The sequence below is a fragment of the Epinephelus fuscoguttatus genome, linkage group LG16 (genome assembly GCF_011397635.1).
Source record: "Epinephelus fuscoguttatus linkage group LG16, E.fuscoguttatus.final_Chr_v1".
NCBI classification, from domain to species: Eukaryota; Metazoa; Chordata; class Actinopteri; order Perciformes; family Serranidae; genus Epinephelus; species Epinephelus fuscoguttatus.
In genome coordinates this window covers 17,643,961-17,660,584 of record NC_064767.1, presented here as the reverse complement: position 1 = coordinate 17,660,584, position 16,624 = coordinate 17,643,961, and the positions used below count along the sequence as shown (strand labels likewise).

Here is a 16,624-nt window from a genome sequence, read left to right as displayed (position 1 = left end):
GTTCGATCAACATTTGTGGACATGAGCTACTCTCTCTCAACGCCAGAAACCAGAGAAGGTAGTCGTAAACTTATGATGTCATAGCACAGTGGTTCCCAACTGGTCCAGCCATGGGGCCCAGATTTCTCCTTAGTCATTAGTTCAAGGTCCACACAGTTAAATATACTCAGTGTCACACTTGCACTTGGCTGTGTCGTTGAGCTGGTTTCCTGTCTCTGTTGAATAGCTCTCTGTTTGTCACTCACTCTACAGCAGGGAACGGTACTTTAGAATAAAAGCTCTGTGCCAGAGATTCACTGAACTTTTTTACAAACAATTCAGAATGGACCCAGGATCCACTTTTGGACCTTGGCCCACCAGTTGGGAACCACTGTCATTGGATATAAAGTCTGGAGCTGCACTACTGACATTGAATGGGAGTGTGATTTTGTGCACCCACGGTTGTTGTCTCCAAATTAGCTTTATTGTACTATGGTGTTCTTAGTTCTGAAATAGAAAATGTACCCATACCCTCAAAACATTCTCCTTGGTGCTCTCACTATCATCTAAAATATCCTCCCTGATTCATTGTCTATGGAATAACTTCAGACGTTACACCCTATGACATCATACATTTCAGTTTTAGCACTTTAGTTTTTAGATTTATGAGGAAGTTAACTTGTGTTTTTGGACAGTCTTTGACCATAGGAATAACATGTAAATTTTGAAAATGGGAATAGTTCCCTTTTAACAATTAGTCAGTTATCAACGCAGTTGTTGATTATTTCTCATTTAATTGTTTCAGCTCAAGTTTAGTTTTTCTTTGACTATTAAAAGTAAGAGTATTTCAAAAAATAACAAAATCAACTGAAACGAAGTAAAAAATAAATGATGTCCTCTCCAAAAAACTTCCCTGTATCACTTTCTCTGACTCAAGAACACAGTGCTGGGAGGGTTACTAGGCTACACATTATTAGCTACCCTGTTGAAAATGTAATAAGTATTGTAACTATTTTAAGTAATTTGATTACTGTTTGATTACTTTTTTAAAAAATGTTTTAAACTGGCAATAAAGCTGAAAAATGTCTAAAAACAGGCTCTGCCAAAAGAAGGCATTGATGCACCGCATAAAAAACGCAAGGCAACAGACTCTGTGTTATATTCTACATATCCTGCTGAGACTCTGTGTCCTCATATGAGGACATCACATTTAGGTTTACTGGACCTTATACTTCATTCTGCTCAACTTGGACCTCTTGTCCTTGTCCCTTTTTCGTCCCATCTATTGGCAGTAAGACCACATACTAATCCATGTAAAAACAAGATGGCAGCCATCTCTGCCAAGTCAGTCTGCAGCTGATCCCGACACAAAAGTGGACAAGGTCCAAAACCTGATCACATTTAATGGTTGGAACTTGTTTTTATATGATTTTTTTGTAGTTTTGATATGACAAAATAATTGACCAATTTACGCAACAATAACAAGCTAAGACACTGTTAATTAGAAAGTACTTGTCTGAAGACGCTGGGAAGTTATCATCAGCTCATTGAAGGACATTGGGACGTTATTATCGTCTCGTTTGAGGACATTGGGACTTTTTATTGTCTTCTTTGAAGACATTGGGGCGTTATTATCGTCTTGTTTGAGGACACTGGGAATTTTTTATTGTCTTATTTGAAGCACATTGGGGCGTTATTATTGTCTCGTTTAAGGACACTGGAACTTTATTATCGTCTCGTTTAAGGACACTGGAACTTTATTCTCATCTCGTTTGAGGACACTGGGACTTTATCGTCTCATTTGAAGACATTGGGACTTGAGGACATTGGGGCGTTATTATTGTCTTGTTTAAGGACACTGGAACTTTATCATCATCTCGTTTGAGGACATTGGGACTTTATTATTGTCTAGTTTGAGGACATTGGGACTTTATTATTGTCTCGTTTGAGGACATTGGGACTTTATTATCATCTAGTTTGAGGACATTGGGACTTGTAGACATTGGGACTTTATTATCGTCTAGTTTGAGGACATTGGGACTTGAAGACATTGGGACTTTATTATCGTCTCGTTTGAGGACATTGGGACTTGTAGACATTGGGACTTTATTATCATCTCGTTTGAGGACATTGGGACTTTATTATCGTCTAGTTTGAGGACATTGGGACTTGAAGACATTGGGACTTTATTATCGTCTAGTTTGATGACATTGGGACTTGAAGACATTGGGACTTTATTATCGTCTAGTTTGAGGACATTGGGACTTTATTATCGTCTAGTTTGAGGACATTGGGACTTGAAGACATTGGGACTTTATTATCGTCTAGTTTGATGACACTGGGACTTGAAGACATTGGGATGTTATTATTGTCTCATTTGATGACATTGGAGCTTTATTATCGTCTCGTTTGAGGACATTGGGACTTTATTATCATCCAGTTTGAGGACAATGGGACTTGGAGACATTGGGACGTTATTATCGTCTAGTTTGAGGACATTGGGACTTTATTATTGTCTCATTTGATGACACTGGGACTTGAAGACATTGGGACTTTATTATCGTCTAGTTTGAGGACATTGGGACTTGAAGACATTGGGACTTTATTATCGTCTTGTTTGAGGACATTGGGACTTTATTATCGTCTAGTTTGAGGACACTGGGACTTGAAGACATTGGGACTTTATTATCATCTAGTTTGATGACATTGGGACTTGAAGACATTGGGATGTTATTATTGTCTCATTTGATGACATTGGAGCTTTATTATCGTCTCGTTTGAGGACATTGGGACGTTATTATCATCCAGTTTGAGGACATTGGGACTTGAAGACACTGGGACTTTATTATCGTCTCGTTTGATGACACTGGGACTTGAAGACATTGGGACGTTATTATCGTCTCGTTTGATGACACTGGGACTTGAAGACATTGGGACTTGAAGACACTGGGACTTTATTATCGTCTCGTTTGATGACACTGGGACTTGAAGACATTGGGACATTATTATCGTCTAGTTTGATGACATTGGGAATTTTTTATTCTCTTATTTGAAGACACTGGGGCGTTATTATTGTCTCGTTTGAGGACACTGGAACTTTATCATCATCTCGTTTGAGGACATTGGGACTTTATTATTGTCTAGTTTGAGGACATTGGGACTTTATTATCGTCTAGTTTGAGGACATTGGGACTTTATTATTGTCTAGTTTGAGGACATTGGGACTTGAAGACATTGGGACTTTATTATCGTCTAGTTTGAGGACATTGGGACGTTATTATCGTCTAGTTTGATGACATTGGGAATTTTTTATTCTCTTATTTGAAGACATTGGGGCGTTATTATTGTCTAGTTTGAGGACATTGGGACTTGAAGACATTGGGACTTTATTATCGTCTAGTTTGAGGACATTGGGACGTTATTATCGTCTAGTTTGATGACATTGGGAATTTTTTATTCTCTTATTTGAGGACATTGGGACGTTATTATCGTCTAGTTTGATGACATTGGGAATTTTTTATTCTCTTATTTGAAGACATTGGGGCGTTATTATTGTCTTGTTTAAGGACACTGGAACTTTATCATCATCTCGTTTGAGGACATTGGGACTTTATTATTGTCTAGTTTGAGGACATTGGGACTTTATTATCGTCTCGTTTGAGGACATTGGGACTTTATTATCGTCTAGTTTGAGGACATTGGGACTTGAAGACATTGGGACTTTATTATCGTCTCGTTTGAGGACATTGGGACGTTATTATCGTCTAGTTTGAGGACATTGGGACTTGAAGACATTGGGACTTTATTATCGTCTCGTTTGAGGACATTGGGACTTTATTATCGTCTAGTTTGAGGACATTGGGACTTGAAGACATTGGGACTTTATTATTGTCTAGTTTGATGACATTGGGACTTTATTATCGTCTAGTTTGATGACATTGGGACTTGAAGACATTGGGATGTTATTATTGTCTCATTTGATGACATTGGAGCTTTATTATCGTCTTGTTTGAGGACATTGGGACGTTATTATCATCCAGTTTGTGGACATTGGGACTTGAAGACATTGGGACGTTATTATCGTCTAGTTTGAGGACATTGGGACTTTATTATCGTCTCGTTTGATGACACTGGGACTTGAAGACATTGGGACTTTATTATCGTCTAGTTTGAGGACATTGGGAGTTGAAGACATTGGGACTTTATTATCGTCTCGTTTGAGGACATTGGGACTTTATTATCGTCTCGTTTGAGGACACTGGGACTTGAAGACATTGGGACGTTATTATCGTCTAGTTTGAGGACATTGGGACTTTATTATCGTCTCGTTTGATGACACTGGGACTTGAAGACATTGGGACTTTATTATTGTCTAGTTTGAGGACATTGGGACTTGAAGACATTGGGACTTTATTATTGTCTCGTTTGAGGACATTGGGACTTTATTATTGTCTAGTTTGAGGACACTGGGACTTGAAGACATTGGGACGTTATTATCGTCTAGTTTGAGGACATTGGGACTTGAAGACACTGGGACTTTATTATCGTCTCGTTTGATGACACTGGGACTTGAAGACATTGGGACGTTATTATCGTCTCGTTTGATGACACTGAGACTTGAAGACATTGGGACTTGAAGACACTGGGACTTTATTATCGTCTCGTTTGATGACACTGGGACTTGAAGACATTGGGACGTTATTATCGTCTAGTTTGAGGACATTGGGAATTTTTTATTCTCTTATTTGAAGACACTGGGGCGTTATTATTGTCTCGTTTGAGGACATTGGGACTTGAAGACATTGGGACTTGAAGACATTGGGACTTTATTATCATCTAGTTTGAGGACATTGGGACTTGAAGACATTGGGACATTATTATTGTCTTGTTTGAGGATACTGGGACTTTATTATTTTTGACAATGTTTAGTTTTCAAACTCATCAGGTCCTACTGATCCCAAACAGCTGGTAGAAATTAAAAACCAAACGAGGGTTCCGGTCTCACATGGATATGAAATTCTTTCCAAAAACATAGCAGAAACATTCAGATATACCTCCTTTGTGACCTCCAACATTTTGATTATAACTAAAGTTTGATTACATATTTTTTCTCACTAACTGTGACTGATTACAGTTACAGTTGTCATGTAATTTATTACTCAACACTGCAAGTATCCAGGTAAATAAATCCAGATAAAACCCAGTGAGGTCTCCCGCTGCCTCTGCTTGGTGAGACCACACACAACGAGTGCCCCCCCTGGAATTTATCATCTGCTGCTCCTTCTCTCTGAGGAGAGCTTTTACCAGAGACGTTTACCAGCTTAACTTAACAAAGCGTGACATCTTTTAAAGGATGAGCCTCAGCTTTGTCCCTTCAAACATCCAAAATACCTGTGGAGACAGTGTGCTGAGTTTTCCTATATTATCTTTTACAGTGCAGAGGAACTGTGCCCAGGGGAGGTTTCAGCTACGTAGATTCATCATTACCCACAGCCATGAAGAAAACAATATCTATTCCATCAGTTCTTGTAATGAAGCACTGTGAGTGATGTTTTCTGGTTTACCTGAGGACAGCTGGTGATTTCCTTACAACACCCTGCTGTCAAGAGATTCACTTTCACAGTGAATCATTAATGTGTACATGCCACATTATCTTGATAAACCTCCAGTGATTAAGTTCTTTGCTATGTAACACACTCTCTGTGAACCTAATTTGGGCACCTCCTAAACTGTTTGCCCCTTGTTCCAGAGAACCGTTGAGCCCTTGTGTGGGAGAGCGGTGATCCTCAACACAGACATGAGTGTGTTTCAGCACAAAGGGCTGCACAAGCCCGTCGACTCCCTTTCTTTCTTCACCATCCTGGAATCTGTTGTTTTAAACCAGCCCCTTTCCGTTAGATTTGGCATTATTCAAGCTTGCACATAAATGTGAGCGGAGCAGCTCCTCCTCTGCTACACTGTCCTTGGGGGCATTTGTTTTCCATCATTTTTGAGCAGATTGGAGTCATGCTCGCTGTGAGTCATGTGGGTGGGTGGATGTCTACACAGGGTGTGGTAGGTGAAGGATCCTAGTGGCGCTTGCGGCTGCCAGTGGAGGAATAAAGCATCCAATTTGGCTCAAAATTGCACAAATGCAAATGAATGGATGGGGAACTCTTTATTATGATCGTGGGGAGTTAAAAACAGCTCTTCCACTCTCCTGTGGGAGTCCTCAGTTAAGTTGTAGCAAAGCAGGAAAGCTGATCCTCAAACAGCTGCACCAACATGCTGATCAGCCCTTTGTGCAAAGACCTGGAAGTCGGCTAAGTCATGCATGTTGCTTTTGCACCAAAAATTAATGTGGCAAAACAGTGTCTGCAACCATATAGACTCTTTCCACTTCTAATGTGCGCACCAGATGTGCTCCAGCTGCAGCAGGATGGATATGCTGCATACAATAGATCAGCAGACCCTGAGATGGTTGCCTGCAATCTATAAAAAGAAAAAAACAGAAAGACAAAAAAATCCCACCCACCCCCCAAATCCCCAAATCACTCCTCTGCACCTCCTCCCAAAACTTTGCCAGTTTGGAAAAGTGGTGACTAAAGCAGCAGCAGCAGCAGCGCAGGAGCAGGAGGAGTTCACCACTTTTTCTTTTTACAGTCGACTATCTGTCTCTGCAGAGGTGAGTCTGACAACTTAATTGGTTCCCTCAGGCGGTGTTTTTTTTTTCTTCTTTTTTAAAAACCCAGCTTTTCGTGCCGTCTACTACACCTGCCTGCCAAGCTCCAGCGCTGATGGGCGCGGCTGGGACCAGTGCCCAAATCTGTGTTTTGACTTGCCTGGGAAAGTTGAGCGAAAAGGCACAAAAGGACCGAGGACTTTAAGAACATCCCACCACGGCGCGTCAACTCCACATAAACACATTATCCCTCCTGTGGACGGTCGCAGTCGGTCCATCCTGAGAGCACTCGGGATTTAATTCTCACTGGAGCTGGCTGAAGGTATGGATTTCATAACCTGAATGAGACTTCTTCTGTATATAAAAACTTGTGTATGGTGGATGGTGCTTCCCACCTGGCTGTTGCATCTTTCTGCACTAACAACTGCGCTGTGGGATTTTGGTGATGGGCTGTCGAGCTCTTTTCTTTAACTTAACAGCTACAGAATTTGTTGGATGAAATTGCACAAACTTCTTTATATTCCCCACAAAAAACTACAAGTACTTTTGATCTAGTCTGTGAAGCTCAGCAGGGGGTTTTGGGATCAGTTTTCTTCCGGTGTTATCTATAGAATAAGTCTGTTATAGTGATCTCAGGATAGTTTTACATGTATTTTTACTGGGCTATTTGCATCCCTCTAAATATATTCCAGAACCTGACGAGCTGGAGCACCAGCTTGATGTGACATAAGCCTTTTATATTTGCTGTTCAGATCAGTTTCAAGCAGTAAGTCTGTGAGAGCTCTGATGAAAAGAAGTTGTAGATGTGTGGAGAAATGTAGGTGTTATTGACTTCCACTAATATTTTACATGTCTCAAAGCTGGAGGAAGCTAAAAACTTTAGTTCATTTTGCACTCTACAGGCTAGAAATTGCTGTTTCAGTGACTCAGGCTGCAAGGAAACGGAAAGAAATGCCTATTTTGAGAGTGTTAGTGCTTTTTACTCTCTGAATATGATATAAAATGTGCAGTAAGTGAAGCACATGTTGTTAAATGTCCTTGGCTGGCAGGGTGTGGTGAGAGGATGGTCTTTCAGAGCTGTGCAGTGATCCTCAGGCCTCTTTTGTTCCTTTGTTAGCCTTTAAAGAAGTAGGTACAAAGTCTATTGAAATCTATGGATGATGCTTTATAGCTCCTGGGAGCTTTAATGTGGTTTCAGCTGTTCAGAAGAGGTATGGAAAGTTTTTGAATACAGTATAGGTGATGTCTTTGGATGTTCTAAGGAAATCTGTATCTGGAATATTAGATTGTGGTTTTAAAACATGATCATGAGACTGCTGGGAGGACATTTTTGTTTGTCCTCAGTGGTTTGAATCTTCTAATTGATGCAGTAAACAATCACAAACAAGCAGCCTGGTCTTTAACCCAAATCATTCCTGGCGTAACTTTGGGCCTTTCCCCATCCGAATGTTTGCTAAAATGCCATTTAACCACAGTTACAAGTTCAAGGAATAAACTGACTTTTGACATCAGCTGGCGCAGTGTCTGCATGACGGTGGTCACCATTTTATCATCATGTCACCAGATAAAATGGGATGGACGAGTTAACGAGACAGATGGACTTCTCGGCAGGCTTGTCGGGAGACAAGGGTGAGATTTCTGAATTTATTTATGAAGTTTTACGTAAACAAAAAAGTCACCAGAGAATGCACATTTCACACTTGTAGCTGTAGATGAAACAGACAGCGTGGGCTTTAGAGATATCTGAGACGTCTCAGGCCACACAAACAACATGGAAACATGTATTTACCAACAACACAGACCTCATTGTGGCAAGAGATATAAAAATATGCCATGTGAAAGCTTAATGAAAGATTGGCGCAGTTTGTTTAAAAGCCCCCAAAACACTCATGCATCTTATCTTCCTGGGTGATGCTTTTGTCTCTGTGTTTTTGAGGGTTTACTGTCACTAACATCAAGGCATGCCTTCACTGGTGTCGGTTTCCATTTCTGCTCCTCGCTCTCAAGGCTCAGGGTGTAAGTCATCCTTCGGGTTTTTCCTCCAGTAGTCGTAACTGGATGTAGAAGGACAGCTGGCAGCTCAGCTCGGCCTAATGACTTTTGACACAGGGGAGGATGGCGAAGGCAGAGGAACGCCTGATTACATGTTTGAAGCTAACTGGGAGAAACATGTAATCAGCCACCCTGCTGCCTTCGTGTTCTTCTCTTCTTTGATATGTCACTTCTAGAAGAAAGTTAGTCAAGTTTATACATGTGTCACCTTTTTAAATCAGTAGTTACAAAGTGCTTTAGAGGAGGAGACACACAAGATGACGTGGATTGGACACATATGCAAAGCTGGAAAATCATTTAAGAAAAAAAAGCAAGTGAGTATGTTTGTTATGATTTGGCTTCTTGGATGCTGCTTCAAAGTCGAGGAGCAACGGCAGCAGAAGCATGATCACCTTTAGATTTAAGCAGTGACCCTGAAACAAACAGAAGTCCCTAAAAGGAAGGAGGAGGAGGAGGACGGGAGCGAGGAGGCAACATGAAATCGAAATGGAATTTACATTATCTATAACCATTAAAGCCCAACAGGCAGCAGCTGCAGAACAAGATGCCTCCCAGTGGACAGAGGGTGTCATTAACATTAATTATCTGCACCCACTCCATCATAAACATGACAAGAGTTACCCCAACTTTATACAATGAATCAGACACAGTTTAACCACCTCTATGAGACTAAAGAGACACACACATAAATATGAATACGTCCTCAGCACAAAGAGTCTGAGAGTATAAGCCAAGCTGAGGTTGGAGGCTCGTTGTTGAAAATGGTCATTTGACAAAAAAAGAAATCCAAGCAAGAAGAACCACGAGCTGGAAATGTTCTGGAGCATTTATGGAAATGGTTTGTTTCATAATTACGTTTTAGGATAATATCTAAACTGTCTCCATGATGACGGAGCAAACTGTCCACAAATGAAGGCCTGGATATCTGACCAAAAGCTCAGGGAACAAAATGAAAGCTGTGACACACACACAGGAAAGACTGACGTGTCAGATATATTTGTTTGTTATTTGAATAACTAACTAAACAGACAAACTTGATCACACTCAGCATTCAGAAACACTGGCACTCCCTCATGAGGCGGCTTTTAAAATCTGTGCTCATGGTTAATAAATCATTTACAGCTCTGTTGCTTTATTAAAAGTCACTAATAAGAGCAACTTTTAGGTTGCCAGGTTGTAGACAATCTCCATTACTGGTTTCTAAAGTTGATGAACAGCTCAGTTTCTAAGACGCAATCAACTTCACAGTAGAAGATGTGAAGCTGACATCACGTCGTCTTAATCTTTTTGGATGCAAGCGCCATCTTGTGAAGTACGCGCTCTGCTACCTTGGCCTGCTAAGGTGGTCAGGCAACAGTATTAGAACAAACTAAACACAATAAACAACACAGATCCGTATGTGTTGGCGGGCCAAGACTGATTACAGACCCTGACGCAGTGCCTCCACTCACATACCCAGACATTGTGATCTCATTTTTAGAATTTAGACGGAGTACAGACACTTTGGTAATAGAGATAACAGAGCACTTACCTCACAAGATGGAGCCCCTGTCCCACACGGTGTGACGCACCTCACATTCTCCATGCATTAAGTAATTATGTTATATATATATCACTTATTTAAGCTGCTGGTGAGAAGTATTTTAAGTTTGGTGAGTCATTGATAAGAGGGTGCAGGTTTCTTACAGTCTAATTAGGGTTTTACAGTGATAATAATATATGTTCATTAAGTATGTACTTGTAAATGTTCTTAATAAACTGACTGTGCTTCAAGGTCAGAGGAGGAGAAGCAACTGACCTGCTGGAGGAGGATAGGCACCAACCTGGCAACCCAAACACTGTTCTTATTAATGGCTTGTAGCTGATATATTAAGGAATGTTGTTAAATGACTCAATTAGTTTTTGCTGTTGTTAGAAAGTGTTACTGAAGTTTTCACAGTGGCTGTAAATCCGTCACCCCTGTCTGTCAGTCAAAGTCGTCTTATTTTAGGTCTCATCACCGTGCCACTCACTCAACACTCAACACCTGTAAACAACTCCCAGGATAATACCGTTAATAATTATCTTTCTGTTTATGTGCACAGTTGTGACAGAAACAGTAACCACCACCACCAGACTGACTTCTCTGCCACCAAGTGAGTGTCTCTCTCTTCCAGTCATGCTCGCTTTAATTATAAACCTAACGCATAATACAATAATTATAGCCGAGCAGCACTGAAGGAAGTTCCCGATGAGTAACAGCTTCTCCTTGTTTTGCCATGTGTCTCCTCGTTGCTAGAGGGAACCAGCGGATCAAATCACAGGAATATGTCCAGCGGTGCTGGAGGGCTGGGCTTGGAGAAGAATGTCTTAACCCAGAACAGCGGTGGAACTTATTTCTCCTCATGTGAGAGCAAATTTCCACTCGTGGTCCAAAATTGGGAAGTTGTGGGTTCGTCTTAGGATAAGTTTTGAGATGCTGCATGTAATATTTTTAACCCCTGGCCAGTAGAAAGAAGGAGAAGTAGTCATTTCATTTCACATCACTTGCAGTTTTTAAGAAGTTCTAGACTCTTTTTTACTGCGCTACATTTATTTTACTGGTAACTTTACAAGTTAAATATATAAAAACTTCATATATGAAGAGCTTATAAACCATGATGCTTTGTTACAGAGCAAACTACCCAACAGTTTACTTGTTTACAGTTAGAGCTGACACAAATCAGTTTGTCAGCTGACAGAAAATCAACTGAGAGATGTTTTAATGATCAGTTTAATGCAAAAATAGAAATCATTGAATGGTTCCAGCTTGTCAAATGTGAGGATTTGCAGCTTTTTCCTTATAATAATAAGTATTTCTACTTAGTTCGCCCAATTATTAGACAAAACAAAGAATGTGAAGGTGTAAGAGTTTTACAAACCCAACAATTAATCATTTAATTAGTCGAGAAAATGATTATAACAAAAATAATCATTAGCTGCAGCCCTATATAAAACAGTTAAAAAAAATAGCTCCACTTCAACAAACTACAACAGTAAAATGCAGCTTACACATTAATGCATCAGTAATACTAATCTAATGACATAATATATAATAGTACAGACAGTTATTTTTCTGCAGTGAGTAGCTTTACTTTTTATACATGCTTTTACTAAAACATGACTTTTACTTACAGTGTGGTAATACTACTTTTATTTAAGTAAAACATGTGAATACTTCCTCCATTACTGCCCAAAGCTTCCTGAAATTTCCTAAAGAGGAACTGAAACTGTAAATACATCTGAAGGGTCCTGCAAAGAGCTGTGTAATTTAGTAGTAATTATAAGGAAAATTGTCACAGTATTGATGTGGCACACCTACAATAGTCTTAAAGTCAGTGCACAGCAGGTCAGCTGAACAGGTAGCAAAAAGTACAACATGTATGAAGAGTAAAGTTAGCTAGAAAAAGTTGGCTTTGTATGTTTCTACAAGCCATGGAAATGTTACATTTGTATGTTATTGTGCAGCGGATACACTAAATGTGGTGAATGTGTGGTTAGGTTTAGGCCCAAAAACCACTTGCCTATGGTCAGGAAAAGGTCTCCAATGTCTCGCTAAAAAACAGCCGCTTTTTCGTGGTTCTATCCCCGCTGGAAAACTTTGAAAAAACACCCACGTTTGATGGCTAAAAAGCCACTGGAAAGAAACACAGCGATAACTTGCTAAATCACAACCTGTGGTGTTATTTGTTGGTCTTGAACAGTAGTCTGCAGCTTGGAAGGTGTCCTGCCCAGGTGACACATCACCCACCATCCCCTCACCTCTAGTTGACAATGCTCATATACTACATCACTTTAGAAATGATATCATACATATGGAACGTGCAAATGTAACATATCCCAGGGTGTCTACAGCTCCTTAAAGAGTCTTAACGTGTCTTAAATGAAGTATTCTTAATATGCAGTAAGGCCTTAAAAAGTTTTAAATTGTCTTAAATTCAGATTCGACTGGTCTGAAATACTTTCAGCCACATTACCGTGAAAATGTCTCCAGCCTGACAGACCCAATGACTGTTTATGATCATTAGACAGACTGAAGAATTACAATAATAAATAGCATTTATGACAGAGATGAGATTTTGTATTTACATTAAAAACACAGACTTAAACTCACTCAATTGTTGTCATTTTCCCTTACTGGTCATTTTGAACTGACATCAGTGTGTGTACTTGGAAAGAGTACTTACACACTTACAGTACACACACATAGCCTATATAAATAATGTATATTTCCAGTGCAAGTTTGGTCTTAAATTTGACACAAGGTGGTTTTAAAAAGGTCTCAAAAAGGCTTTTAACTTGGTTATATCTGTAGACACCCTATTCACGGTTTGCAGAAACACCACTCTCACTGTGTGTGTTTACAGTCATTAATATCTCTTATGTTAATCCCTCTGCACAACAATAACTATTTATAAACCGAGGCAGCTAATTCAACACAAATAACTGTCTACTAAATTTTGTTTCCAGGAAATTCCTTGAAAATTATTAGGAAATACTGTGACCTATGAGGTGTTACCACTGATTTTAAGTACTTTGTATACTGTTGGTTAGTTTAATTGCATCATCATCATTCTCTTTTCATATGTTTTGTTATGTATGAAAAATATTAGTGAAGTAACAGCTGTCACATGGATGTCGTGCAGTAAAAGCTACATACTTTCCCTCTTAGATGTGGTGGAGTTTATAGAGGTATAAAGTAGCATGACATGGAAACACTCATCCCAACTAAAATAAGTAGAAGTACGTCCAGTTCAGCCTCACATGACTCAGGGATATTCATGTTTGTTTAGAGCTGATCCTCTTGCAATAAATCAAAAATAACTTTTACGCATCGTCCCTCCAGCCTCTGTAGGTGTAAACACTGGCAGCTACAGCTCCTCCTCGGGTGTGTACCTTGGAGGAGACTCCTCAGGAGGAGGTGATGGAGGGGGGATCTTCCTAGACCTGGAGGGGTATGGAAGCAGCGGAGGTGGCGTTGGAGGAGGAGGAGGTGGCGGTGGAGGAGGAGGAGGCAGAGGTGGCGGCAGTTATCTCGTGAGCTCCGTGACAAAGGTCAGGTCCAGCTCGTCGGGTGGTGCCAGGAGGGGGCAGACTGCTGGCTCATCAGGAGGCCTGTCGCCAGGTTTCCGGGAGAGAAAGATCATAACGAGCCGCTCAGGAGGCTACGACGGTGAGGTCATGAAACAAGTTGGCATCAGGAGTGTCTGAAACACAAGTTTGAGAAGTGGAGGAAACTGTTGTGCAGGAGGGTGTTGTTAATAAATCTGCTGCCATTGTGTTTCCTTTTATAGGAAGTTCCAGTGCTAATTCCTCTCCTGAGTTTACACGCAAAGATTATGGAGTCTATTGTGAGTGAGAGTGGCGGTTATACTGGATTATATACTTTCTGATTACACAATGTTATTCCAGCTTTATCCTCATGATGTGTCTGTGTGTGTGTATTTATGTTTTCTCTCCAGGCTCCAGCGGTACCACAAGAGGGCGGAGCGAGAGCAGAGGTATTCACTACTTCTTTCTCTCCCTTCCTCCCTTCATTATTTCTGCACCATCTGACTCTGAATTGTCCTGGCTTACTTTTTTATTAAACCAGGATTCCTGTGTCCATTGTGTGTGTTTGTGTGTGCTTTTTTCCAGAGAGCGAGATCAGAGCCAGATTACAAAGTGCCTCTCCCACGGCCGGCAGATGTAAGACCACTTGAGACACACTGATCCGTTCGCTGCTGGTTATGCAAGTCCTCATAAAGCAACAAAGCATCTTTATTTGAGTGTGTTCATTCAGAGAACCACATGGATCGTGGAACATTTTTACAGCAGGGTTACTTTAGTGCAGTGTGTTTCTTTTTTTTTTTGAGTTACGCTGCTGTCAAATACTTTGGCTCAGCATAAGTCACTCCTCTTCCACCACCTCTCACGTGGATGTTTAACTTTTCACAATTAGTAACACATGTGCAGTTCCCCCAGACAAAAGGTGCATGCGTCAGCAGAAAGAAAAGCGCAAGATTTAAACAATGACGCTCATGGGTTTGTGTTTGCATTGTGTGCATGTGGGGAAGAAGTGAAGGGGCATGTTTGTGGTGGCAACAATGGCACACATGAGTCACTGTTTGCAGCACCACCCGTTTGGGGCAGAGCAGCAGAGAGTCAGAGTTTAACCGACGGTGATTGCTCCCCCTGGTGAATAAAGTGCATAATATTTAATCCCCATTTTTTACCAGTTAGTCACTCTGTGCCACCTTAACCCTACTTCACCCCCTCTCAACCGTGATGGAAGAACTATTTAGTGATTTTATTTGAGTAGAAATAGCAATCCAACAATATGGAGTGTAATTAATGACTTTTACTTAAGTACTGTCCTTGAATACATTTTTTGGGTACTTGTACATCCCATTTTATGCTACTTACTGATAGCCTACTATGTTTTAGGGGGTATTATTTAAGAATTGCTGGCTACTTTTTACTCCACCACATTAGTATGACATATTTTACACATTGTATTCATGCATTGTTACAGATCAAACTAAGCAGGCGTATATAAAGAAGTAAAATTAGTCCCACGTCCACCAGCTACAGTATTAAACACAGTACATTCGTAATGATAATCCATAAATCAAATACTGTTGCTATAACATGCTGACAGCTGCCTTTCTATCTTTAATTTTATGATTGAAGTAGGCCTACATTTTTTGCTCCTGCTTTTATATTTGTACATGAGTAAATTTATGAATGTAGGACTTTTAATGTTCTATATATCCAAGTAAAATTCTCAGTACTTCTTCCACCACTGGCGACAGTGCCAAAAGTAAAAGTCTTGAATTCAAACTTTTTACTTCAGTAAAGAGAGTGTCATATTGTTGTATATTTAGATTTTAGGTGTTTATTATTCATTGCTGCACCCTCTGTCATGCTCAGAAGAGATAGCCGTGGCTAGCCTTAGCTAAAATTAAAGCTAAATAAATAGTAGCAGGCTTGGAGCCAAATGGAGGCAGCTGGAGGAATTTGGTTCGTTTCGAAAGCAGGTGACAAAACGCCAAACCAAAAATGAAGACGTACTGACAAAGAGCAAAGGAACTGGGCAGGTATAAGTAGTAGGGAGACACTGATTGGGGAAGTGACAACAGGTGAGCAGACTGCAGGACTAGTGAGGAGTGAGGGACAGGTGAAATTAATCAGACAATCAAAACTGAAAATACAATGGCAGAAAGTGAAGTGATCTGAAATGAGAAGAGATATAAGTAACAAAATAAAATAGGAAACAAACAAAATGACAAAACAAAATAACAGATTTAGCCGTTCAGTTGGCATTTTTGTTACTCGGTTACTTATTTCACATAACTAAATGCAGTGGTGGATGAAGTACCTCAGAGCCATACTTGAGTTTAAAAGTACAGATATCTTAACAGGAATTGACTTTGGTAGAAGATAAAATCCCCTATTAGAATATTACTTGAATAAAAGATTTACAGTATCTGATATTTACTGTAGTATTGGAAGTAAGTAAATGCTGGCAATAAAAAGCAAACGGTCAGAATCCTGAGGATTGTAAAATGTATTTCTTCTTAACATGTACACCACCTTAAAAATGGAGTGTACATTACCCTGTAAACTAAGGTCTTCTTCAGAGGGTAAAAGATTTAAAGACCAATTATCCAGTTGTCCTTTCCTCAAATTCATCAAGTTGTCCGTTCCTCCCTTCCTTTCCTGTTCTGTAGTAAGTAACTGAGACACAAATGTAGTGGAGCAAAAGTGACGGTTTACAAAAATGAAAAAACTCAAGTAAAGTATGGATACTCCCAAAAAATACTTAAGTACTGTAACAAAGTATTGTTACTTCATTACATTACAATACTGACTAAATGAGGCAGTAGCTAAAGCCAATCATGATGGAGAAAAAAAAAACGACACTCCAGCTAA

General features: G+C 40.0%; 1 protein-coding gene across 2 annotated transcripts in view; it reads left to right on the top strand.

The window, feature by feature from the left end:
• The first annotated feature begins 6,533 nt into the window (after positions 1-6,533).
• Positions 6,534-16,624, top strand: part of LOC125903266 (collagen alpha-1(XVII) chain-like) — a 30,845-nt gene continuing 20,754 nt past the window's right edge. The window contains exons 1-8 of one of the 2 annotated variants that reach the window (XM_049600080.1): positions 6,534-6,962; positions 8,205-8,269; positions 10,777-10,827; positions 10,971-11,078; positions 13,557-13,883; positions 14,005-14,061; positions 14,173-14,211; positions 14,348-14,398. In XM_049600080.1, the coding sequence (XP_049456037.1) occupies positions 8,215-8,269; positions 10,777-10,827; positions 10,971-11,078; positions 13,557-13,883; positions 14,005-14,061; positions 14,173-14,211; positions 14,348-14,398 (688 nt within the window). In that variant the 5' untranslated portion in view covers positions 6,534-6,962; positions 8,205-8,214. The remainder of the gene's footprint in view (positions 6,963-8,204; positions 8,270-10,776; positions 10,828-10,970; positions 11,079-13,556; positions 13,884-14,004; positions 14,062-14,172; positions 14,212-14,347; positions 14,399-16,624) is intronic. The other variant, XM_049600081.1, reaches the window with a different exon arrangement.